Here is a 25,479-nt window from a genome sequence, read left to right as displayed (position 1 = left end):
TAAGAAATACGAAAAAAATAAATTATAGTTAATATTAATTAAAATTTTACATATTTCTAAATTATTTAAAATATATAAAAAAAATTATCTGCATTTTTTTCTTAGTTAATTTTTTCATATTTTTAAAATAAGTAAAATAAATTTAAAATAATACAAAATATTAAATATAAGTAAAATATATAAAAAATATTTTATTCACTTTACATTTATTTTTTATTTTCTTTTAATTTTAATTAAAAATAATATATTAAAAAGTGCATTTTGAGTATAAATTTAAAAATCATAGTTTCGAAATTGGGTCTCAATTTGTATGGTATTTTCTAAATGTAATTAAAAAATTAATAAAAAATAATAAATAAATAAAAAGAAAGAGATGAGGGTTTATTTTCAAACTCCTCGCTTTCTCTTCACATGGGGCACTACATTACGACGTCGTTTAAGGTACCTTCTGGGTTTCTCCCCTTGTTTTTCTCGCCTTTGGTTTTGCCTCTTTCTGTATTTGTTTGGCTCACAGGTAGAAAAATGGGTTATTTTTTTGTGTGAATTTGATTTCAATTTTCACGTGGAATAGATTTGATTTGATTGTTTCATCCTTCTCTTTTCAACAGTCTTCTGGAATATATGTTTGGTTTTTTTTTTTTTTTTTTTCTGTCTTTGAAGTTAATGTCATGAAATTTATGCGGAAATTGTTCTAATGATCGATGCTGTAAGTGGGTCTATTGAGAAATTTGCTGTTACGTTTGATGCATATCTCTTTCATTGGTTAATCTTCTTCTTCCCACAACCCCAGATTCTTTTGGTTTTCCTTTTCCTGAACTGCTAGTTATTTGAACCGTAAAATGGATTTGGGGAAGAAGCATTTTCCCAAATAAACAAAAGGGGATAGGTGAAATTTATTGAAAACAAGGGTAGGGTTGGCTGGGTTGGTGTGTTGTGATCATTCCTTGCGTCTCTCTGGGAGAATTTGTTTCGTGCGAAACGGTACTACTCATTTCGGGTATGTTTGGTTCTTGGAATGTTCGTGGGAAAATGCTAGGGTAAGAAAATAGAGAGGAAAAGAAGGGGAAGAAAAATAAAAAAATAAATTTAAAGTTAATAAATTAATTATATATACTATTTTAAACTTATTTAAGATGAAATAATTTAAAAATATAAAAGTTTTTTTATTAGTTTTAATTATAGTTGACTTTTTTTTTGTAATTTTAAAGGTAAAATCAAACTTAAAAAAAATAATTTTTCTTAGTACTTTTATTATTTCTTTACTACTTTATGGAACCAAACATAGCCTTCGAGATGCATGACTCTTAATTTATCAAGGTTTGTAATGTGAGTATGAAGTTGTTTGGTTTGGTTCAAAGAGATGAGAGTAATGCCTTCTCCATTAGCATTTTTCATTATGAGTTTCCAAGAGGGTGAAGGGGGATTCCATATTTTGTTCCATGTCAACTATCCAGGGGGGGTGAAGGAAATAATTGCCCGAGGACAATAAGGTACTTATAGCTGTAGCGTGCTTCTTTCCGTGAATATGAAAGCAAGCTAATCAATTTTGTGTTTCCAAGATAGGTGTCTTGGTATGTTTTTGGAAGAGACTGCTTTGATGAGGATTGATAAGATTACTATATTTGGGTATTGAGATGATTATGGAGTACAACCCACCCAGGTGATAAAGTAGGTGATCTTGCTACCAAGATTTGTTTATAGACTTAATTTCCAAGCTTGAAAACAATGGGGTCTGTTTGGGAATTGGGAATGTTCTCAACCTGTTTTCTATATTTTCAAATATTTGTAAAAACTAATTTTTATTTGTAGTGCTTTATTTTCAATCATTTTCCTTATTTGTATGGAACCATTTTTTCAAAACAAACTCTCAAAAAACTGTTTTCCCAAATGTGTTTTCGAGTATGGAAAACAGTTTCCAAACAGGTTTTATGTTTTTTGTATTTTTTTAATTGACGTGTTTGTACTTTTTGTTGTGGGATGAGTGCTTTAAATCTGTTTTGAAAATTTCACACCCTTAATTGAGGCATATAGAGTAGAAATTATTTTTAAAAATTTTTAATTCATTTTTCTCCTGTTCCATGCAAAGAGGAAGGAACGTGACCATAGAGAAAAAAAAACACAGAAAGATATGAAGAATAAACTTGAACTGGAGCAAAGCCAACAAGGGATTCATGATTAGTGGATTAGTTAAACTAAGAAAGCAAAGGGCATGAGTGGCAAGAATCAAGGGCATGCTGACCCGAGCCCTACTTCTAGACCAGGGAAGAGCCCAGGAGAAGAAGGAATTGGAGACTAAACATGGATTCTTGATTAAAGCACTTGTGATTTTTTTTTTTCCTGATAGGCAGCAGAAATTATATTAACACTTTATCAGTGTCTAGCAAATGGGCACATTGAAGTACACAAGGGCATATACAAAGGGTGCCATAAGGCTTATACAAATAGCTGTAGTACACTCGTGGTCTATAACCACTCTTACTTTCCCAATTTCATTGAAAGAACTCAACTGTCTCGAAGTCTTGGTTGAAAGAACTAATGCCGACTTCTTACACCCTTCATGATGGTTAGCCTCCCCTTCTGAGCCCAAGCTGAGTGAACTCTAGTCCCTTGTCTTACTCACTTGATAACCTTAGCTGCAATCCCAACAGTTGTAGCTTGCTGCTCATATGTTGTGAGCAAGGTCTCCCTCATATTTGAGTTGTCGTTCTCCATTTTGTATCTGCATGTACCTTTATGTTTTTCCACAATTCTAGTTATTTACCTGACCCTTTCAGAAATTCACAGAAAAACAACTGCATTTTGTTTCATTTTTTGTTTTATTTCTGAAATATAACTGGAAATTTATGTGCAAAAATGCAAGTCTCTGGCTTTGGATTCCTCTTTGTGCAATAAAAATATCTGCTGACACTTAGAAATATAGCTGGAAATTTCCTTTTTGGCTCACCTACTGGCAAAAATGATCTATAATCTGTTCTGAGCCCTAAATAAGTGAATTATCAAATTTATGCAGCTTCCCAATAGCCTGGAGTTCCCAATAGTCTTCAAGAGAAAGTGTGTTATCATTTTTAAGTAATATTTGAACCAGTCCAACATCATTTTTTTTTCACTTCCTTGATTTGACAACTGCCAGGCATTCATTTATTAAACAAAAAAAAATGTTTGAATAATATTTCTTGAAAATGCAAAAGTTAATGTTTTTTAGTAAATGCTGCCTGTTTAACATAAATACCATGATATTAGTATTTTAACTTTCTTAATTTTCAATTTATTTTATAAATAATAAAACTCATAAATTATTTTCTTTTCATATTTTGTGTTGCATGCTCATTTGCATGCATCTGGCAGCTACTTCCATAATAAACTCTCTCTCTTCTCAAACCTTCCTCTCAATCTACTCTCTCTCTGCTCTCAGGTATGCCATTGTTAAAACTATCTTCTGAAAAAATAATTATTGTCAATCCTTGAAAAGTTTGAGTTTCTTCAAAAAAAAATTCTTATAGCTTCGGGTTTTAATTAGGGTTTCTGAATTGGGACTAGGTCATCAGTTGCTGTTTTCTTTTAGTGCTAGGTATTTTTCTTAGGGTTTCTGAAATTGGATTTTGGGATTTAATTAGAAATTGGTTTTTTACAACTCAGGGTTTTGATTTAGAGGTGAACTGAGGAACTGCCAACTTAATTAGGGATTCATTTAAAGACCCACTTGAAACTAGGGAACTGCTGTCAAGTGTGCAACAGGAATTCTTAGGATTGGATTTGATTTGATTTAGGGCTATAATATCCTGTGTACCAGTCACTTGTGTTCATGACTTATTCAGATTTTGATGCATATGGTCAAATATGCTAAATGCCATATAGTCTTAAACTTTTTAGTTTATACTTAGTGTATATGCATTTGATTGGTGGTTTTTCTGTTATGTTCTGTGAAAAATACACAATTGCTTGTCCCTGTTAATGAATTCCAGCCATTACTCTATTAAGCCAACAATGAATGTTTTATGAGCCTTCTTCCAGTTACTGGCCAATTATCATATTTGTATATATTTATTTTTGTTTTTTCTTGGATATCTGTTCAGAATCTTGCAACCTAATAGTAAGAGATGGAGATCTTACTCTTGAGTAGAAAAGAATGGAACAAAAAACTTGAAAATCTACATGCACAGGCACAATATGCACTATTTCCTATTCCTTTGTCTCAAATCCGTTGTTGTCATATTCCATAGGAACATCGAGTATATGGCATACACATTTTGATACATCTTTGTTGTGTGTTCTACTTGACTTCTGCGGGGGCTGCTCCACTGGTTTTACTTTGGTCCGAAAGTTAGATGCTTGTCTTAGTTGTCTATATAATACTTAGGTTGCTTTATTACATATTTTTTGTTGTGTCATGGCATGATTATCTTCTTGTATTGCAGGTTTCTGCTCTATTTAGCCTTGTAGCAGTACTTTGACGACGTTGTTGTGAAAGAATGGTCTAGAAGACGGTGTATATGTTCTCATTTCTGCACATGGCAAGTTTTACAATGAAGATACATTGCTTCCAAAGGAATTTCTCTTTTTCTTCATCTGCTCTGGTCCCTGTACAGCTTCCATCTCGAATGTACAGCTTAGCTTTAATATTTCTTTATTTGTTATGCACCATTTCAAGTGCTCTTTTATGATGCATCTTGTTTTCTATGTATGAGATGCAATCTTTTATTATTATTATCATTATTATTATTATTATTATTATTATTATTATTTTTTGGGTTTATGGTTGGTGGGATTTGATTTGGATTGGGTGTTGTGGGGTGGGTTGGGTTGTGGTTTGTGTTTTATTATGGCTTGTTGTTTTGTATATGTTTGATGAGCACAAAGTGGGACTTTTATGCAATTACTTTGTATTTTGGATATGTTCTTGTCATATTATCTAATGCAAAATTCCTACTTCTTTCTTCCAGGACTTTTAGTATCCAAAGCAATGATCAACAGTTTACTTTTATTTGCAGGGAAACCCACTTTTGGTACATTTTACCTGATGAAGTGAAGAGTGCAACCCTCTTGAATCAATATTTGGACATTTTATCGCCGTGTGAGAAAGAAAATGTTCTTCGAATGCATGGAGACAATCTTAAAAAGAGTGCACTGCTAGCCCGTGCATTGGTTCGCACTACCATTGCAAGATGTATGTCCTTTCTTTTTCCCCTAAAATTTCTTGATTTTGTTTTGTTTTATTTTATTTTTCTGTTTATTTCTTACATTAGGGTTGCACTTAAGAAGAAAATTGCCTCTCTATTGGCAAATTAGATGTTATTAACATCTTATTTATATTTTATTGTAATCTGTGTGCATGGGTTATTCAGTATACCAAATCTTATTATGTTATAAAACATTGAAGTTGACATGCAAATGCATGTTTTCAAACGCCATTAGTTTTCCACTGTTAAGACTGTTCAATGTAAAAAAAAAATTGTGCGTCTATGAAATCAAAGGCTATTAAAATGTACATGCCTATTTTGTGGTGTTTTGGGACTTGAAACATTTTTGCACGAATGGCCATAAGAAAAAGAAAACTTAAAAGGAAGCTTTTATGCTTGAAAACCTGAGAATTTGTCATTGCTGCAAGCAATAGCCTAATAGGAAGTTAGGAATCAATGAGATTATTCCGTGGATTTGAAAAATGGCCCATGGGCTATTTATCGATGAGTAGTTCTAGTTCAATGGATTCCTACATTTGTTAAAAAAATAATATTCAAGCACTTTAAAAATGATATTTTTCAAGGATTCTAAAGCATTGTGTGTATAAAACCTGTTTGTCAACTCAGACTGTCTCATTTGTGCTTCTGTTCTCAATGATATTGGCACTGGTATACAATTTTAAAATCGGTTAATTGATTAATAGAATTGGTCCTTTTAAGAAATTTAAATAATTAATTTGACCATTGTCCACATCAAATATTGGATTACGTTTTGTGTTTTTATTATGAGAAATGTTATATAAGAAGATTTTCATGATAGAATTCATCTACTTCTTCTTTTATAGCCACTTCATTTTCTTTCATTTCAAATACAAAAAATGACCATAATGGTCTTATTGCACTTTATCCTATAAAAAGTGGAGTAAGGAGAAGCATTCTCCATTTGTGATTTTTCTTTGATATGTACAATTTTCCATGTTGGAAAAATTCACTTGACTCTTACCATAGACTCCATAGTCCATATCAAGCAGTGACATGGCTACATCGCTTTCTGATGTGGATCACTATTGGCTTTCTTGGTGTGGAGTTCTGGTGGATTGTACACTGTGACTCCTAACATAACTTGAGAAGAACTGAGACCTTTGTTGCAAATGCAGGAGGATGGGTCCTACAATTGTCCCTGCAGAACAGACTGGTTACTCCACCCTTCTCGAAAATCTCACTAAGATCAAGCTTAAGAGATAGAGAAACAGATACAGTACAAAAAGCTTTTGAATAAAAATGGCATGTGTGTAAATCATGATAAAATTCTTTTGAATCATTGAATGTTCTAAAGTACTGTCAACAATTCCATTATTAGGTTTCTTGTATGTTTTCTTTTCACTAGATACCATTTTGATTTATTTATGTGGAAAAGAAATGTTTGCTGAGGTTGAGTGATTACTTTATAACATTGTCTCTTGCTAGATCAGATTAATTCTCAAGTTAGTCCAACATCCTTGAAGTTTAGGAAAAACATCTACGGGAAGCCTGAGGTTAGTTTTCCTTTCTTGAACCGGGATGCCTCGTGGATTTTCAATATGTTCCTCATTAACTTTCTGTCTTTTTTCCTTCTCTTATATTTTCGAGTCTTAATATGTTCTCTGTTATAACTTCCCCCCCATATATGAACAGGTAGATTGGCAAAATCATTATGATCGGAACCCACCACCATTGCATTTCAACATCTCACACACTTCTTCTTTGATAGCCTGTGGAGTGACTCTGGATTCACCGGTACAACTCTAATCCTTCCATGTGTTGCATATTCATTTTCAGCTTATGTGGTGACTATATTGGGTTACCTGATTGGTATCTGTTTTAAGTTGTTGTTGCTGTTGATGAAACATCTACTAAAATGTTGGATTCCCTTTTCTAATTACAGATTGGTATTGATGTGGAGGAAAAGCAGCGGACTACAAAGAACAATATATTGTCGTTTGCTCGTCGGTACTTCTCCCCCCATGAAGTGGAATCCTTATCTGTTATTTCAGACCCTGAAATTCAGCGGCAGGAATTTTTAAAATTATGGACACTCAAGGTGAGGTTTTATTTTAAATAAATAAGACTTTTGGTTGTGGGTAGTTCATGTATTCATAAAGCTTGGGCTCAATGTTCCAAATATATATTTAGACTCAGAAGAAAATTTGACGCTACTTGAAAACCGAGGTACAATTATTTGATTAGAAATTAAGCCAATCTAACCTTAATCCATCAAAAAAAAAATCTTTATGAAGCCAATTTTCACTAGTAAAAATGTTCTATATCATCTTTCAATCAGATCATCCAAACAAATTTATCTGAGAATTTGAGTACTTGCTCATGCAATTTTTTATTTTTTTTTCTGATGAGAAACATTTCATTAGGCTTGAAGACATTTTAAATTTCTTTCTACCTTGATTGTTTTGCATTTTCTTCTCTCTTCTTTTCCTTCCCAGATTCTAAATTCTTGACTGCTCTTACAAAAATTCTTCATAAAAAATGATTACAGGTGAAGTTTATTAACTTTGTCTTCACAATTAGAAGTATTTTATTTCATGTGCATGTCAAGTGAAGGAGAGATTTGAAGCAATGCAAGATAGTAGCATATTCATAATGCCTCGTAAAATTGAGAACAATGAGCAATGCATAATTTTTCATGGTTGAGTGGCAAAATTAAAATATAGCATCCTTTTCATTGTTTGGAATAGTGTCTTTCTCAAGCCTTGTTTTACAAAGATGGTTTCACTTCCAGGAGGCATACGTCAAAGCATTGGGAAGGGGCTTCTCGGCTGCACCTTTCAAAAACTTCACTATCCGGTTTAGAGCCGCTACTAAAGGACACTTGCATCTTTCTGGGAATTCCAATTCCAAGGTATGCCACATGACCTCTTCTGACAAGAATTGAATTACAGAATATGCCATAACAACCCACAATACTATAATGTGATCTGTCATCTGCATGCTTTGTTATCACGATTTGGGGGATGAAATCCAATGAGACCCAAAGAACAAAGAAATTGTCAGTTCCAAAATATGAGTCAGGTAGATGATGGCTAATTTTAGATGAGCCCTCCTCTCATTCTTGGGTTACCGTCTCACACCACACCATCTTGCATAGTCAGGAGGTTTTTCCTTTCATATAAGATTTAAAACCCTTGATCTGGGCAATATCTAAACCAAAATGAGCTTCTAGTCCTCAAACAGTTCTCACTTATTATAAATGTGAACTTACAAACTCGAATTTCCTTCAAGCAAAACTTAAGGTCTTTTAAACCTGTTAGCCTCTAATGTATGGAAGATGCTGAATCTGGGGGGCATATAATTTTTCTGTCTTAACAATTTCAAACAGAAGTAGTAGCCAATGGTAGACAAAACCAATTGGTTCAAAATGTATGCTTGACCAATACGCATTCTCTATCTCATTCACTGTTTCAGAAGTGAACTTTTGTACATGGATGTGTCTTTTTTTTCCCATGCTCTCCATCCCAGAAAGGGTTATCGGCCCAATGTTTATTGCCTTAGTTTGCCAAATTTTTAGGTAGAGGTTATTGATTAGATTATAATTTGGCATAGATTCTGTAGTAGGATCCTAAATGCTCCCTTATTTGACCTTTTGGGTTAGAAATTCTTATTTTCAATTTACCTCTTGGTACCCGGGGATTAGGAGTGAGAATGAACGAGAATCAAAATCCTGATAAATCTAGGCCTTGGTACCAAAACTCAGCATTTTAATTGCTTCCCGCCTTTACAATTTCTTTCAGGCATCCGAAATAATCGTCGAATCATCAGATGACCCCAAGACCCTCACAAGCAATTGGCAGTTTGCACTCCTGGAATTAACCGGTTCTCATTATGCTGCCATTTGCAAGGAGAAGTATGATGACACGGTTGAAGGTTGAATTCTTTTAGCTTTAAAACATCTGTTAATATCAATTTTATTTTTTTTTGCATAATTTCTGAAACTCAGTATACACCATTGGATTGCAGGAAAAGGGGGTGTTCCGATGAAATTGACGGTGCGGAAGACCATTCCGTTTGTCGAAGATCAATGTATTTCTGGAAAGGATGCACTTGTTCTAGTTGGCGGATTGTAATATTATTGAACATCCTCCTTCCAATCCCACCCCAGAAAAAAAAAATGAAAAAGAAAAAACAGTTAATCAGCTATGCCATGCTATTCGATTTCTTATTAATGTGGTTCGAAAAATTGTTTGGATGAATGAACAGACAAGCTTTTGGGAAATAATAAAAACAATTAAAATAATTAATTAAAATTTTAAGATATTCCCATTATGTTCTCTTTGTTTCCACATATTTTAAAATACTTTCTTAAAATTTTACTTCTATTTATAAAACATTCTCCATTTTCTAAAACAATCCTCCAAAAATCAAATAAAAATAATTACAGTATACCCACAAAACATAATAACTCTTAAAGCCTCCAAAACAATTCATGATCAAACATATTTTAATTTTTAAAAACAAAAACAGATTTTCCCAACACAACCAAACTCAAAACATACTGTTTTTAACTTTATTTTCGTTAAAAGTAATTTTCATTTTATGTCTAAGATTTACATAATTTTCATTAGACTGTATATATTTAGAACAAAGCTACTACCAAATTACTCTTATTATCAAAATCAAATGTATTCATCAACTAAGGTCTGAAACACTTGTAAATACCAGAAAAATAATACTAGATCAGTCTGCGAAAATTGTAAAAACAGCCCTTAAAAACTCAACAAAATAAAAAATAAAAATAAAAGTAGGGGACAAAAACTTCAAATCCAACGCACCATCTATAAATGTCTCCTCTCTTGTTCCTTACTTTTCTAAATGAAAACTAGACCAAACATTATAGCCCTAATGTTCCAGATGGGGCCATATCTTTGCAGTCTTAAGCTGCTGCAACCTCGATATCTGCAGCCGGAATTGGTGGCCTAAGATACTCCTCTTCTTCCTTGGGGGTGTGGATGGTGACAAGATCAGGTAGAGGAGTTTTAGGGCCCTGCTTGCCCTTGGGATCCCAGTCAAGCATGATCTTCACCTTGATACCCAAAACACCCTGTGCCAATTAAGTTCACAAAAAAGTAAAAAAGGTGGGTCAAGTAATAGACAACTAAAACATTGAAATCAAAGCAGGTAAGGAACCATGCAATAGGAGATTTAGGTGACAGTAAGAGGACTACACTGTAAGCCCACCAACAATTAGTATGATAAAGATGGTAAAGAAAGATATGTAAATACTAATGATCTAGATGTTGATACAACTGTTTCTGACCTGTCTAAGGAGCACGTGCCTCACAGCCGAGTCGATATATTCTTTGACAGGCTGACCCGAGGATATCATGTATCCATCCTTAAACTTCATTGATTTAGCACGCTGAGCCCTGAGCTTGCCACTGACAATCACCTACAAATGTGGAAAATGAAATCAAATAAAATCCAATATTAAGCTTTATTCTCACTTCTAGAACAGAACTGGGCGATAGTAGCAATTGCAAGAAACAGTTTTAAACAAACCTCACATCCCTTTGCTCCACTCTCCATTACAAATCTCAAGACACCATAGCAAGCCCTAACAGAGCAAGGTCAACAAGTAAATCAGTACTAGTTTAAAACCGAAGTGCATGCCACATAAAAGTTGTTCATGTTGATAACATAGGAAGTATAGAACCACAATATATATATATATGAGAGGTCAAGCCTACATGTATTAACATGAAAGCAAGTGTTTCATTGGACAAATGGCATATAAATATTAAATGTTCCTGCTCTTCTTATCACTCTTGAATTGTCTTCCAACTTTGTTAACGAGATCTACATCTGTACCATGGGAGAGATGGAGAGAAATGATTTATTAACAACAATAATAGACTGCATATGAGAAGCACCATCCATCCATAAACCCCCTCTGGCTTCCAAAAACTATTTAGGCTAAGCATTGATGAGGAACCTTTTTACTTCAGAATTATGGGCAAAGGTAGGAATATAGTCAATGCCAACTACAAGAAATGTTCATGTGGAACGTTGCTTTACCAAAACAAAGAATTTCAATTAAACAATTTTGCAAATCCCCATCCAGTCAAAGTGAAACATTCCGCATCAAAATTGGTGAAGCAATCTAATAAGGAAATAAACAAGTTAGAGAACTACAATAAGATGGATTACAGGTCCCACAAGTAAAAGCTTACTTCTATATTTTGCATACAGCAAATTGTTTGAAGTTTTTTTTTTTTTTTGATAGCTAAAAAAGGCTTGCATTAGAAACACCTAAAGCAAATTGTAGGAAGGTTAACAAAACTCCAACCACCATATAAAAGTCCAAGGAGCCTAACAAATTCCAAGTATTTGATGTAAGCAGTGAAAGGGACCCTCTTTTACCCATAATTATGGGGAAAGGGAGGGGTATAGTCAATGCTAACTACAGCAAATATTCACATGGAATGGTGCTTAACAAAATAAAGGCTTTTCCAATTAAAAAAAAAAGGGTTCTGTAATTCACCATTCAATTAATCATTTCTTAGGAAAACTGGTGTAGGCTGCGTAGCAATTTAATAAAGACATAAACTGGTAGGTGAACCATAAAAAAATAGTTTACATCTATCTCCCTACAAGCTAAGCAAAGAACAAAGGTTAAAGAAAGCCTTAGGTGCTTCTCAATCTTGACTAACAAAGTCCAGATAAATGTTTAAACAGCCAAAACACCAAATGAAACAATACTGAGCATATAGACAGGCGATCTTCGTAAACACATTAAATATAAACATAGATATGATACGACAATAAATTTAAATATATCAGCATACTACAAACTGTAAATTCCATAACCATGTAAGATACACTGTATTATGAAAATATGACAATAAAATTGGAAACGTTGATACCCACCTGCGAACAGCAAGCCCTCCAAGAAGCTTGTAACGTAGTGACTCAGCCTGAGCAATGGCACAGAGACCTCTGTTGTTAACTTTCTCAGCATAAAGCTCCACAGTGTTTTCTGGGAACTTGAAGCGTTTCTGAACAACAGAAGTCAATTCCCTAATTCTTCTTCCCTTCTCACCTGAACCAATGCAGCAAACCATTAATTACAGTCAGCATATAATCTTATGTGTATCGAGGGCCTGCAAACAGTCACAATCCAATCTCTTACAAAATGCCAAAACAAGTACTACTAAACTCATTAGAGACAACAGAATTTGACAATTTAGGGTAACAATTGGGTGCACCTCCCATTGTTAGTAATACCATACTATGTGATACTAGATGGTTCTTAACAATTCATCAAATAAATTTAATGGCAAAACAGAGGAGAACAATGTCAATATGATAAAGTGAGACCATAGACAGATGTTTTAAAAAAACACCATAACTATATGATACCAAAGACAGCTACCTATTTAGTTATTTGACAATGACAAATTTCAGCATTTTCCTTTTCTTTCCTACCCCTTTATCATTTCAAGTAAAGGTAAAGAAGGCAGCAAACAATTAAAAACATTCAAATTTATTCCTAAGGTTTTCTGGGAACCAAACTGATGTGTATAAATCCTCAATGATATCAGAATTCAAATGGTTTTGGAGGGCATTTTAATAGAAAACTCCTCTTGAGAGAAAACTCACATAGATGAATATTTAGTACAAATGTTCTACACTACATTAATATTAGTTTTTTCATTATTGATATAAAGAAAATATACCATAAAAGGTGACATCGACGTTCCACACTACTACTTATCCTCAGCCTTTTCCAACAACCAGACATAGAAAGATAGATCTTCTTCCCTTCTCACCGAGCACGTTCTGAGTTCGGGTAGCCCTAATGATGATCTCGGTCCTCATTGGGGTGACCCTAACTTCAACACCAGAGTAACCATCCTCAGCGAGCTCTCTGGTGAGAACCTCGTTGAGCTCCGCGAAGAAGACTCCATCAGCCACAAACTGAGGCGTTCAATAAGAATCCACAAGATTCAGATTTAATAACAAAAAAAAAAAGGCCTTCTGATTAGCATTTGAAACACTCCCGTTCTTTGTCAAATCACAAACGAAAAAAATAATAATATCGCTTCACAAAAGCATCATTTGGAAGCATTTTTCCTGCTTTTAAGCCGATTTTTGCTTTCAAAGCATTAAAATTGGAATTGTTAACAGCAGTTTAGCATTTCAAAACACCTTTCTGGCTTCAAAGGATCTAATCAAGTGTTTTCGCCTTCATCAACAGAAAATAAAAATTTATAAAAAATATCCACAAAGCAAATTAAACAAACATTGAAGCAAAATCACAAAACAAATCAGATTCAAAAGAAAACAAAAAACTACTAAAACTAAAACAGCGTTCGGTTGATATCTAAAAACACTTCTCATGATTTTAAGAATCAAATCAAGTCGGCTTCAGCTTTAGAAACCAGGAAAAAATGCTGAGAAGAAATACAAACAGAACGCTGCGTTTTGGAAAAGGCTTGAGAAAGAAGTTGACCTTTCGCTTTTTGCTCATCTGAGTCGCCATTTTCTGTTGATCGGAGAAAAGATTGAGAACAGAGGTACGTGGAGCCTCGCTTCGGTGCGCTCTGAAAAACCCTAAGTAGAGAGAAGGGGCTAGGGTTGGAGTGCTTTCATATATATACGAATTTGATCCGACGGTAGAGGATGTGGGTTTGGGTTTGGACGGCTGAGATGAAGTGTTGCGTTTTGCACCCTTTCTTAAATCCCTAGGACTCTGTTTGGGTACTGCGATAACATACTCCGAATGGGAATTGTGTTATCTTGCACGAGTTCCAAAAATACTGGTTCGAGGTTGGCCAGTTGAGGTGTTTCTTCCCCTTTTTACTATTTTTTAAAATAAGGATATTTTTGTATTTATTAATTAGTTTTGATTTAGAAATTTTTTCTATTTTTTTTTGTTTTTAAAAAATAAAAATATTAATAGCTATTATATAAAATATAATTTTTTTAAAAGTATAAAATAATTTTTTTATATAAGAGTTAAATTTTTATATAAAAGTTTTTATTTTTAAAAATAAAAAAGAATTGAAAATAGTTATAAAATAAAAATAAATAAATAAATAAAATTAGAAATAATCTTATAATATAGAGATAAAAGGTTCAAAAAATTTTGAGAAAATAAAAATGGTGGGTAATAAATATTAAATTTATATTAATTTTATTTAATTTTAATATATATTTTGAGGGCATAAGTAAAACTAGGATTTTTTTTTTTTTTCTTTTCAACAATTTTTAAAAATTTATGTATTTATAAATTATATTTATTTAACAGGGCTATTTTTGGAATTTCGCTGTCAAATTCATTATCCGGTTTTTTTTTTTTTTTTTTTCTTTCGCGGGAATGAAAAAACGGTTGGATGGGAAACAACTACAGAGCAGAGGTGGGCTTTGGAGAGTGCATCAATGGCGGGTTATCTTCTTCCTTATCACACCTCTCTCTTCCTTTCTTCTCAAAACTCACACAGAATCACTGCAACGTCCTCTTTCCTTTTCAAGATCGAGAGGCCAGGCTCTCTCGTTTGCTGCTCCGCCAAGAAGAAGGCTGGATTTGTGGACCAAATTCTTGATTACATTGAGGGTAAGTGATCTGTGATCATGGAAGATATGTTTTAGTGTGTGTGTATATTTGATTTTAGTTTCTTAAAAGTAAAGGGAGATGGGTTTTGTTTATAATGATCTTTAGGGTAAAGGGTCGAGGGAATTCATGGACCATAAGCATGTAGTGAAAAGGAAAATGGTCTTTTAGAGGAGAATGAAGGTAGGACTTGGGGATTTTAGGATGAACAGAAGTATGCTGGAGTATGTTGAATGTAGATCAATGTGTCTTGAAATCACATTACATGTGTCATGCAACCAAAGTATAATATAAACCCTAATGTGAACTGAGTCAAGCTTACCAAAAAAAAAAACTTTTTTGGTGAGGATAGGCGGGTTTAGTCCCTTTTCGGTTTTTGGTGTGAAGTTCCGCTTGCTCTCTTGTTGATATTATTTGTTCTAATCAAATAGGCTTCACAACTTTAAAACTGTCTGCATGATTAAGATGATAAAGTCTTCTGTATGATTAAGAAGATAGTGATAGGAACTTCTTTCCCAAACACAATGAGTGCTGGCCACACTGACAAACAACCTTTTGGGAGGTCTATAAGAGTCTTGTACTAGACGTGGGATCAGTATTAATACCATTTTATAATGATTGTTCCTTCCATGTAGATATTGTTTATTCTAAGCCAATAGACCTCCACAACTTTAAAAGGTGTCTACATGGCTAAGAGGAGCTTACCATACATACAGTGTCAGGGGCTTCTTCCCCTAATTAACTGGAGATATCATATTTGACGTGTTGGGTGTTTTGGGGTCAAATAGAAATCAGGGAATACAAGTTTGAAGTGAAGAGTTATATAAGATGGGCACAAAGCAAACTCGGTTTTTTAATAGGGAATGTTTGGGTGGTCAAGGAAAAACATGTCCATAAAATAAGCATATTGGAATGAGGATGGAAAGGAAATACATGAAAAAAAGGACTAAATAAAGAATTAATGCATTCCTAAGGAAGCTAGACTGTTTCCCTCAGTTTGCTCATTGTAGAAGTTGCCCCTGCTCACTTGAACTAATGTGGTATTCATTTACCTAATGAGCTTCAGAATTTGATTGAAGACACTAAACTTGGCTCCTTAATTACTATAAAATGGATCATTAAAAACCGGTTTGTCATGGTTGGATTCTCAATTTAGCTTTTCTTGTGCATAGGGGGGCCCAAGTTAAGGAAATGGTATGGGGCACCTGACCTCCTCCCAAAAGATGGTTCTGCTGTTGAAGAAGACGATGAATCTGCAGGTATTTTGATTAGAAATTTGATAGATTCTCTATGTTTATATTTCTTTTAAGGTCTTGAGAGAATTTTGCCCACTCCTTTTGATGCACAGAAGTGGAAGAAGACAGAGATGCTGTTTTGGTAACTGATGGAGATAGTGAGATTGGTCAGGTGTGTTTTGCCATGAATCCCCCATCTCCCTTCTGGTTTGAAGCATCTATAGCCTAGTAAAATCTACTCCATTTCCATTTCTCGGGTGTTCTAAGTTTCTGGTTTTCGCTTTTTAGTGTCTGCCCTTTATGTTGCTTCACAATAGATGAACTGAGCAGTGTGATCTCTAGCTTGTGTAGATGGTGATACTGTCACTGATTGTCAAAAGAAGTCGAATTAAGGCACTGGTGAAGGATAAGCGGGCTGCTATGGAAGCTTTTGGAACCTATGTTGAGGTGGGTGGTGGATTTAAATTCAGCAAAATCACTTCAGATGGTCCTTTTATCTGCATAGTTCATGTATCCTACCTTATTTTTCTCTTATTTTTTGTACTGTCAGCATTGATTCTCATGTAGTTTGGTGTTGTGTGCAGTCAATGGCAGGAGATGCAAATGATAAATCATTCCAGAGGAAGGCTCTAAGAGGTGTTCGTACAATCATCTGCCCAAATGTATGCATCTCAGGGGTTCTAGCTACCTTTTTCATTCCCATATTCTATAAAATCATGGTGGATTACCCGAAACATGTCTCTAAGGACACACATTTAGGCTTTCCCAGCTCTACATGAAATGCTAAAACTGCACTGTTCTTGATCTATATGAGAAAAAAGAAAGTTTTATCTTAAGACTCAGCTGTCATAAGATTACTATTAGATAGTTTCTCTTCTTCAGTGTCTTCCTATTGATTGGCCATGAACTCTGCAGGAAGGTTCCATATCTAACTTTGGGAGCTTGATGGGTGTACAACATATAATTCTCTTGTCTCAGGTATCTCTTCTCCTCTCTGACTCTTTGAAGTGTAAGCTATCCTAACAAGGTTGCAGTTGTCTGCTTATAGAGGCACCGGTGGCATACAAGCTCTCATGCAAGGGAATGCAAGAAAACTGGCTGAGAAAGATGAGTCGATTGTGACGGGTTCTGGGATTCCTTACACCATTATCAGAGCTGGCTTGTTGCAGAACACCCCAGGTGGGAAGGAAGGTTTCAGCTTTAAAGAGGTATTTTGTCAATCTGCAAAATTGACCCTTTGGCCTTCTAGTTTTCACAGACAGATTCATTATCAAGTATCCATGATTGGCTGATAGCAAAAACCAATTCCTCACCTTGACTGTGATAAACCTTCTATTTTCCAAGAGATTCATGAATGGAACTTGTGTTAATCCCCTAACTCAGAATCATTCATAGAATTTTTCAGGTCATTAGTGTCTATATTTCAGCTACTGTTTTGACAGGGTGTTGCAGCAACTGGAAGACTCAGCAAGGAGGATGCTGCCTTCATTTGTGTGGAGGCAGTTGATACAGTCCCAGAAACAGGACTGGTATTCGAGGTTGACCATAACACAAACCTAAAAATTTAATAGAAAATCGATCTTCTTTTTCACCCTCCCTTCCCCTTCATTCATTGTCTGCTATTTGTGTTGCAAGGTGGCCAATGGAGGTGAGAAGGTTTCAGATTGGAAGGAGTGTTTCAAGGCGTTGGTGGAGAAACCAGATCAGCAGCTTCAATGACCATGGCCAGTACCCAAACAAGCCAAGGGAACAAGCTTTATTTTCTTCTTTCATTATAATCTACTTTACACACATTGCATATCTGATCATGAATAGCAAACCCCTGATTAAAGTATTCATCAACCCAAAAAAAAAGGGTTGTTCAATCTAAGAGGAGAATGGGGTTCTTGGAGGTCTAGCTCAAAAAATTGGTCCAGCACTGGATGTAGCTCTTCTTCCCTGAGCAAGATCCGCAATATTTATAGTAATATTAATGATATTGTGATCAGCAAATTAATGTGACTTGTGAGGTATAATAATTATTAGGCAATCATCAAGTTAAATTGTAACTACTGTGCTTCAGATGATCCCGAAATTGAAGTGATTTACATGGGTGAAGAGTTTGTTGATAATGTAAGACAAATCCTTTAGGCAATCTTTGTTTCCGGAAAGGTTAAGGTTATGTTTGGCTATGGAAAATATCAAGGAAATAAAAAAAAAAAATGTAAAGGAAAATAGTTTTCTTATATCTGGTTTCATTATAAAAAAAAAAAAAAATTAAATATAATTAAAATTATTTAGAAAATTATACTTTTTAAAATTATTTAATCTTTATATAATGGAAGAAATTAAATAAAATGATTTTGAAGAAATATACAAAAATAATTTTAAAATTTTAAATCTATTTTCTATCTTCTTTCCACTTTTCCTCTTTATTTTCTTTCTTTCTATCAAATTTTCCCTCAAATTTTTCATAACCAAACATAAATTTGTATATAATATTTCAATTTTTTCACTTATTTAACTAGCTTATATAAAAATGAAATAATTTTAAAATATACAAATTTCTTAGAAATTTTAATTATGTTTAACTTGTTTTCATATTTTTTTATAGTAAAATCAAACATGACAAAATTATTTTTTAAAATATTTTTTTCTTTACCTAATGCTTTTTAGGAATTAAACATAACCTTAATATCTATTTAATAACTTTTTCTTCATAATATTTTGTAAAAAAAATAATAATTAAAAATATTTTATATTTGTTTTTAAAATATAACTCGTTTTCTAGAACAAATATTTAAAATTTTTTTTAATCAAATAAGCTTTTTATCCTTTTTTTTCTATTATAAAGAAGAGAACTTTGATTTTAAAAATACTTTCTAAATAAGTTTTTAGAATATAAAAGGGTTATTTGATTAAAAAATCTTTTAAAACCCAAAATTTAAAATTTAACCTCTTATCATTTTTTGCCTTATTTGGACAAAAATATGATCATTATATTCTTGTAAAAATAACTTTTTTTTAAAACTTACATGTAAATATTTGAAATAATAAAAGGCATTTATATCAAAATGAGTCATTTGTCAAGAAAAAATACAGAAATAATTAAATTCACAATTTGAGGATTATTTCATCTATTTTAACCAAATATTTCTATATAAAAGGTCTAACAGCAAAATATGACACCTTGTCCAATGTATCTGTATCGATACGAGCTGATATGGACATAGGTATAAAATCTTTGTCAAATATTCTTATTTTACTCTAAGTGTGGTTGTTAAATTTTTTTCATCCATATTCTTTATATTTTTTCAACTTTCCTAACAATATTTTTATAAAAAATATTTAATTACATGTATACCAGATTGACATGGGTTCCTAACTTTCCTGTAGACGAAGTTAAGTGAACAGTAGTCCAAGGACAACCCCATGGTTGCCAACTTTCCACATAGAAAAAGTAGATGATTGGAACAAATTTTTTCTATCCAACCAAACACCCAGAATCATCAGCACCCCAAATTTGATGGGTCAAGCAAAACTTGATCTGGGTCGAAAAGACAAGGTTGAAACTGCAGATGAAAAAGACATGGGTGCACATAGGTAGGAACTTAGGAGGATGGTCATGGAAAGGAACCGATGTGGGACAGAGGCCGGCCCTGGAATTAAGGGCAGAGGACCTACCCTAAAGGTGGATACACACTGAAAAAGTTGTCACCATCTCTCATCCACTAAAATAAAGAAAAAATCAACAAATCATGGAGAACATAAACAGAGAAGGAAGGAAGGAAACACTGGAGTACGGACACAATCTACATTCCTTGGTGTCCCCCCCATACCCTGTTTTGTGGTTGCCATGCCATCCCCCCTTCCACTTAATATCATTCTCCTCCTACCACTCCCTTTCATATGCCCTCAATATTCCCAATATTTACTGCACCACTCCCATTTAGCTAGGTCTTTGAATTTGGGGTTAGATTCTTTGTGCAATCATTAAGGTTGTTGTGTAAAATTTATTTTAAATAATTAAATTGACATAATTACCCTTTTCATTTTGAATTAATATTTATACTTATTAAGAATTCATTTGACTATTAATTTAAGAAACGTTTATAGCAAAAAAACATTGGGTGTTTGATAAAATTTAAAAAATAATTTTTAAATTTTGAAAAATTAATTGTAGTGTTGAATAATCACAACAAGAAAACACTTGATAAATGATTTTCTTAAATACTTTTCTAAATAAAATACTTTTATTAAAATGTATAAATTTTTAATTAAGTTTAATTATGTTTGATTTTCTTTCACACTTTTGAAACCAAAAATATATATATATATATTTTCTTTTTTTAATACTTTTTGAAAACCAAAACCAAACATAGCCTTAAGGAATTGTAATAAAAAAACTCCTACCAAAAGTGTTCCAAATAGGAATACCTCATCCATAATCACTCTCAAATAAGCTATAGACACCAACTTAATGAGAAGTAAAGATTTTTGGGTAATTAGACCATTAAACTATTCTTGGTTCGGAGAAAGTATACAAAAAATCGTGAAAAATACAAAAGAAAATAAAATATAATTAAGATTTTATATATTTTTTATTATTTAATTTTATATAGAAAGGGAAAAAAAATAAGCTATGAATTTAAAATAGTATATAAAAAATAATTTTTTAATTTATTTATTTTTTTCCTTCCCTCGTATTTTGAATTTTCCTTCAAATTTAACGACAACCAAACATAAGAGAAAAGAAACATAAATTTCAAGTCAATGAAAGTTATTGAATCATGGAAATTGGCCTTTCCAACATTATGGTTAATGACATGAGATGATGTGATAATCTAATACCCTCCTATGAGATCATAGAAATACAATGGTTTAAGTAATGCCCCATCTCAATCACAACATGGGGGGCAAGCAGCCAAAAGCAGAGCAAACATAGCTCCACTCTTCTTGTTCTAGCTGTCCCTGCCTGCTTCCCATATTATTTAAATATGAAATTAACTAAGTACATGTGATCCTCTTTAAACTAATCCATTCATCACCTAATTAAAAGTGATTTTCTAGCTATGTGCTATGCACTTGATGAAGAATATCAAGGAGCAATGCCTACTATATTCTTTGTGTTTTCACACATGTTACCAAACCCCACTTTTTGTTTACACTAGATAAGAGTGAAAACCGATCTAGTTTTAAGGTCTGTTTGGATCAACTTTTGAGAAGCCAAAAGCTATTTTTCTAAGCTTAATAAAAACTTTTATGTTTGCTCCGCTAAATTTATCCAAAAAACCTATGGTTTTAAAAATATGTTGATATGGAATCCGGAAAAATATTATTTCTTATAAAAATTATATTTAGGCTTATTAAAGTCGAACTTAACTCATCCATTCATCAAAATATCCTTCGTTTCTTCCCTTTATCTTGGTTAAGGGCAGAACCGATCTAGTCTTAGGTCATGTTTGGATTGACCGTTGAGAAGTTCAATAATAAAAGCTTCTAAATCTTTTAGAAAATGTTGTTTCTTGTAAAAACTCTAGTTTGGTATATATGATAAGTTATTTTCTGTTTAATAAAACTTTTACTATTCCCTTTTAAAAATTTTGACTTTGATTTGAGTTTCAGCTTTTGACTAAAGCCAAAATTAGGAAATTATCCCAAACAAGGCCTTAATCTTAATCTCAATCTTCTTGACTTTCATAATTAACGAGAACAAAGCATATTTAATCACAGCTAAGTACATTTATGACAAACAAGCATTCAATGTAACATAGTGTGAATGGTCCAAAGATCCAGATCCAAGCTCAATGATAAGGATAATGTAGGATATAGCATAAACATTAGAAAAAAGCAGGCAGATCCAGCTGCAAAGCAAGATGAGCCAACCATGGCATTGGGTTATGCTCTTAACTGAAGTTGGAAACCTCCCTCCTCCTATGGTTTGAGCTATAGCATTTGGTGGGGTGACACCCAAATGGGTAATCTTCAAAGCCTAAATAAGGAACTAGCCATTTGAAGCAATCACCCACATGGGCCTTCCACCCCAATGCAGAAAACTAATCAGTGGTTATAAGAAAAGAGGTTAAAGCTACTGGGGCCACCAAGAAAAAAGCACTTGTCCAATCAATCCAGTGTGTGTGTCTGGGAGTGGATGTAGGTGGAGAGAGAGAGAGAGAGAGAGAGAGCTGAAATGATCAAATGCCATTGTTGAAGGGCAGATACAACATCAAAACTGAAAAGAAAATAAAGAGGATGAAAAATGAAAGGTGGGAGAGAAAGAACCTAAGCAAAGGATGAGCAAGTTCAAGCCAGTTTCATCCCAAAAGAATCACTGGGCCCTTTGTCATGTTGTTGGAATATCTTTCTGTCTCCCGGCACACTAGTTCTTCTATTAAAGTACCTAAGCTAGCTTTCTCCTTAATTTCTCTGTCCATCCATCTTTTTTATCCAATCAATGACGTGGGCGAAAGCGCCAGTGGTGGGGATGGAACATCATCAGTCAAAAGGTTAATTAATCATCCACTACAAGAGATTCTGATCTTGTGGGGTGTAATTTCAAAACCAAAATCCTCCCCATTCTCACAAGACCCCAATAATTCTCAAGCTCATCACACACAGAATCATGAACAGCAGAGAGAATTGGCTTTGTTTGGGATTTTTCCAGGAAAGTAGTTTGAAAACAGAAATGCCAGCCCTTCACTATTGCTCTCAACCATGGTGCCAAACACCACAAGGAATCTCTTTAGACCAACATGGGAAAAAGAACAGAGTGGTTGTTGAAATTTCCCATCAAAAGCAGACCATGGAAATTCACCAGAAAAGGGATGATGGAGGAAAATTAAAGAACACCCATATCATACTTTTAGGCCTTTATGACAATCCCAAAAGAATCAAACAAGATGAAGCTAACCAGCAATTCAGGTTTATCGGTTTATCAATTAACGATAAATGATCACATACAAAGTACATTCAACAATCATCAAGTATGAAGTATCCTAAAGAATCAGTAGAATCCATAGACACATCAAGATATATAAAATGGCAGACCAATCAAACTGTTATTCCCAAAGAAATTTTGTGAGAATTAAGGCAAAGTTGAAGTACAAATCACAGATAAGCAGTTGCACAATATTATCAATTCTTCTATCTGACTACTGACCATCTCTTTTTTTTCTTTTTTCTTTTTTTTTTTCCTTTTTTTTTTCTGACTATGAAAAAGTGCAGAATTTATAGGGATGATTCAATTTGATGAGTTACCCATATCGAATTCTCTTCTGGCTGGCTTTGCCGTCGGATTTCAAAGTTCCGGCTGACTCGGCTTCTGATGAAGCTTCCACGGATTTGGCAAAGGAGCTTGAGAGGTCTGAGTAGAGATCAACGACCCGTCGAATGTTGTTGTTAAGCTCCCGGATGAGGCCTACATTTCGGTTCAAATTATCGGGGATTTTCGACTCATGGTTTTGGTTAATCTCATTGATTAGCAATCTATTTTGGTCTAAGAGGTTCTGTACTTGAACAAAGCTCTTGTGAAATGTCTGGAGTACTTTGGTATCTACTTGGGTTCCATTACCAATGCCTGAAAATATATCTCCATCCATTTCAGTTATTCTTCAATACAATCAAACCCAGCTCTGCAACAAGAAAGGAACAATAATGAGAACATCATTATCATCAACAGCAATAAAGTGGCACACACATTGAAAAAAAAAATTGCAGAATTTGGTTTCTAAGGAGTACCCATGATTCCAAACTTACCCAAAATGCAACAAGGGAAGTTCAAGAAAAAAAGAGGAAAAAAGAACTGCTGTTTGGTTGGTGAGAAAATGTGGGGAAAGAAAGGAGATGGTTTTCCATAAATTTGGGCCCAAGAGGAGAGAATAACCCCACCCAATTGAGTTACACACAATGATTTTGGCTCGGTCAAGGTGGGTTCTTCAATAAAATAAATAAATAAATAAATCAAAGCATCAGAATACATGAGACTTGAGACTGAAGACTGTGGTTTCTTTTCCGTTTCTCGGTTTTCTCAGCAACCAAACAAAAAATGAAGCAAGTTGTGCATGAAAGGCATTGACCGAAAAGGAGACTCCTTTTCCTTAAAAGGAACCTTTTCTTTTTTGTATTCTCAGAGAAACCAACGCAAAGCTCTGATTTTCAATGGACAATCTAAAAACTCAGAGACCCCAAAGACCAGTCAATGCCACAGAACTGAGAAGAAAAGTTCCCTCAGAAGGAAAAAAAAAAAAAAAAGACCATTAAAACGGGTCAAAACACCTACAAACAACGCTTTTCTCTGCTGCAGAGGAAAAATGGGTTTTGATTCTGAGACTTGCAGAAGACAAGGACAAAATTGATACCCAGATGTTTAAACTGTACTTTGGTAATCAAGAGAGAGAGAGAGGGGGGAGATCTGTTTCTCAAAGTGGAAAAACAAAAGCAAGTGTTTCTTAGAAGCGCATCAAGATTTTCTAGGAAAATAACAACGATAAACACAAACAAACAAAACCAAAGCATCCCAAATTGCGAAACCAAACCCAATTTCACAAACGAAAATCACAAAAACCCAGCAATTAAAAATGAAAAATAAGACTGACCCATCTATTCAGAGAGCTCAGAAACAGTGGAAAAGGTGAGAAAAGGAGAGAATCTTTGGATTTTCCCTTGTGGGTGTTTTTTTTTTCCAATATTTTTTTCTTACCTGGAAAATCTGACACATTATAGGAGAGAGAGACACAGAGGCAATATAATTGGGTTGAGAAAAATGGGATTTTCCCGAGAAAGTGAGGGAAAAGTTGGGTGGGAGAGAGGAGGAGAGAATCTTCGTGTGGGTGGAGGCTGGAGCGGAGGTTGGGATTGAACAGAGGCCCTGAAATCATGAACAGAACAGAAGAGAGAGAATATGTAAGATTTGACAGTCACATTAGAAGAAGTCTGTTTCTCTCTCTAGATGAGATATTTCTCTCTCTCTCAAGTCTCAACCTCGTTTACTTCACATATGTTTAGGGGAGGTTTGATTGTGTGTGATTCTCTTTGACGAAGACTTTTTTCGTTTGGATGATCTGGATCCTCCATCTGTATCACAATAAATGTAGGGTCGGATTTTCACCAATTTGAACTTTGTGGGCTGTTTGCTACCGGTTTTCAAAAATAGTTTTCCTTCTTTCATAACAAAAAATCAAAAAACCATAATAAAAACATAGAAAATAGTTTCTTATTCCTAAAAATGTAAAAAATAATTTTCACTTAAATTTTAAAATTAATAATTATTTTAAAAATTAATTATAAAATATAAAAAATGATTAAAAATATTTAAACATATATAAAAAAGCGAGTTAAAAAAATTTCAAGTTTTTAAATAAATATTGATAGCATAAAACATCTTACAACTGTTTTTAAAATTTGTTTTTAAAAATTATTTTTTAAAATAATCATCAGGACATTGACTTCCTTTTTTAAAATTATTATTATTTATTTTAAGTTTACAAAT

At 33.7% G+C, this 25,479-nt stretch overlaps 4 protein-coding genes across 8 annotated transcripts; 2 read left to right on the top strand and 2 right to left on the bottom strand.

The window, feature by feature from the left end:
* The first annotated feature begins 494 nt into the window (after positions 1-494).
* Positions 495-9,391, top strand: LOC117922342 (4'-phosphopantetheinyl transferase-like). Of its 3 annotated transcripts, none has more exons than XM_034840462.1 (9): positions 495-514; positions 4,416-4,600; positions 4,989-5,164; positions 6,645-6,712; positions 6,852-6,953; positions 7,102-7,257; positions 7,951-8,070; positions 8,960-9,092; positions 9,186-9,391. In XM_034840462.1, the coding sequence occupies exons 2-9, from the start codon at positions 4,491-4,493 to the stop codon at positions 9,290-9,292; spliced, it is 972 nt and encodes a 323-aa protein (XP_034696353.1). In that variant the 5' UTR covers positions 495-514; positions 4,416-4,490; the 3' UTR covers positions 9,293-9,391. The 3 variants fall into 3 exon arrangements, with proteins under 3 accessions (XP_034696353.1, XP_034696352.1, XP_034696354.1); XM_034840461.1 differs by lacking the exon at positions 495-514 and adding an exon at positions 618-706; XM_034840463.1 differs by lacking the exons at positions 495-514; positions 4,416-4,600; positions 4,989-5,164 and adding an exon at positions 6,335-6,465.
* Positions 9,392-9,813: 422 nt separating this feature from the next.
* Positions 9,814-13,797, bottom strand: LOC117922333 (40S ribosomal protein S3-3-like). Its single transcript, XM_034840444.1, has 6 exons — positions 13,678-13,797; positions 12,995-13,142; positions 12,093-12,264; positions 10,725-10,779; positions 10,483-10,614; positions 9,814-10,266 (listed from the first exon to the last, which is right to left on the bottom strand). The coding sequence occupies exons 1-6, from the start codon at positions 13,705-13,707 to the stop codon at positions 10,099-10,101; spliced, it is 705 nt and encodes a 234-aa protein (XP_034696335.1). The 5' UTR covers positions 13,708-13,797; the 3' UTR covers positions 9,814-10,098.
* Positions 13,798-14,572: 775 nt separating this feature from the next.
* On the top strand, positions 14,573-18,124 carry LOC117921619. The gene is made up of 9 exons (XM_034839565.1): positions 14,573-14,781; positions 15,951-16,037; positions 16,127-16,185; positions 16,365-16,460; positions 16,598-16,675; positions 16,929-16,991; positions 17,048-17,221; positions 17,456-17,551; positions 17,649-18,124. The coding sequence occupies exons 1-9, from the start codon at positions 14,607-14,609 to the stop codon at positions 17,730-17,732; spliced, it is 912 nt and encodes a 303-aa protein (XP_034695456.1). The 5' UTR covers positions 14,573-14,606; the 3' UTR covers positions 17,733-18,124.
* A 4,871-nt stretch (positions 18,125-22,995) lies between these two features.
* Positions 22,996-24,962, bottom strand: LOC117921502 (protein ELF4-LIKE 4). 3 transcript variants are annotated; one of them, XM_034839384.1, is made up of 2 exons: positions 24,691-24,962; positions 22,996-23,623 (listed from the first exon to the last, which is right to left on the bottom strand). In XM_034839384.1, exon 2 carries the CDS (start codon positions 23,588-23,590, stop codon positions 23,246-23,248), a length of 345 nt encoding a protein of 114 aa, XP_034695275.1. In that variant the 5' UTR covers positions 23,591-23,623; positions 24,691-24,962; the 3' UTR covers positions 22,996-23,245. The 3 variants fall into 3 exon arrangements, with proteins under 3 accessions (XP_034695275.1, XP_034695277.1, XP_034695276.1); XM_034839386.1 differs by lacking the exon at positions 24,691-24,962 and adding an exon at positions 24,587-24,675; XM_034839385.1 differs by lacking the exon at positions 24,691-24,962 and adding an exon at positions 23,748-24,526.
* Between the last annotated feature and the right edge of the window lie 517 nt (positions 24,963-25,479).

The sequence above is a fragment of the Vitis riparia genome, chromosome 9, assembly GCF_004353265.1.
Source record: "Vitis riparia cultivar Riparia Gloire de Montpellier isolate 1030 chromosome 9, EGFV_Vit.rip_1.0, whole genome shotgun sequence".
NCBI classification, from domain to species: domain Eukaryota; kingdom Viridiplantae; phylum Streptophyta; class Magnoliopsida; order Vitales; family Vitaceae; genus Vitis; species Vitis riparia.
The sequence above is the reverse complement of the archived record's forward strand: the minus strand, read 5'-3'. Positions and strand labels throughout refer to the sequence as shown.

Bases quoted from the DNA above. Each gene is read 5' to 3' on its own strand.
- LOC117922342 (XM_034840462.1), top strand. From the start codon at position 4,491: ATGTTCTCATTTCTGCACATGGCAAGTTTTACAATGAAGATACATTGC. The intron at 6,713-6,851 runs GTTAGTTTTCCT...ATATATGAACAG, and splicing joins ACATCTACGGGAAGCCTGAG to GTAGATTGGCAAAATCATTA. The intron at 6,954-7,101 runs GTACAACTCTAA...TTCTAATTACAG, and splicing joins GAGTGACTCTGGATTCACCG to ATTGGTATTGATGTGGAGGA.
- LOC117921502 (XM_034839384.1), bottom strand. From the start codon at position 23,590: ATGGATGGAGATATATTTTCAGGCATTGGTAATGGAACCCAAGTAGAT.
- LOC117922333 (XM_034840444.1), bottom strand. From the start codon at position 13,707: ATGGCGACTCAGATGAGCAAAAAGCGAAAG. The intron at 10,615-10,724 runs GTTTGTTTAAAA...CCACATTTGTAG, and splicing joins GTGGAGCAAAGGGATGTGAG to GTGATTGTCAGTGGCAAGCT. The intron at 10,267-10,482 runs GTCAGAAACAGT...TAATTGGCACAG, and splicing joins GGCACGTGCTCCTTAGACAG to GGTGTTTTGGGTATCAAGGT.
- LOC117921619 (XM_034839565.1), top strand. From the start codon at position 14,607: ATGGCGGGTTATCTTCTTCCTTATCACACCTCTCTCTTCCTTTCTTCT. The intron at 16,038-16,126 runs GTATTTTGATTA...TTTGATGCACAG, and splicing joins AGAAGACGATGAATCTGCAG to AAGTGGAAGAAGACAGAGAT. The intron at 17,222-17,455 runs GTATTTTGTCAA...CTGTTTTGACAG, and splicing joins AAGGTTTCAGCTTTAAAGAG to GGTGTTGCAGCAACTGGAAG.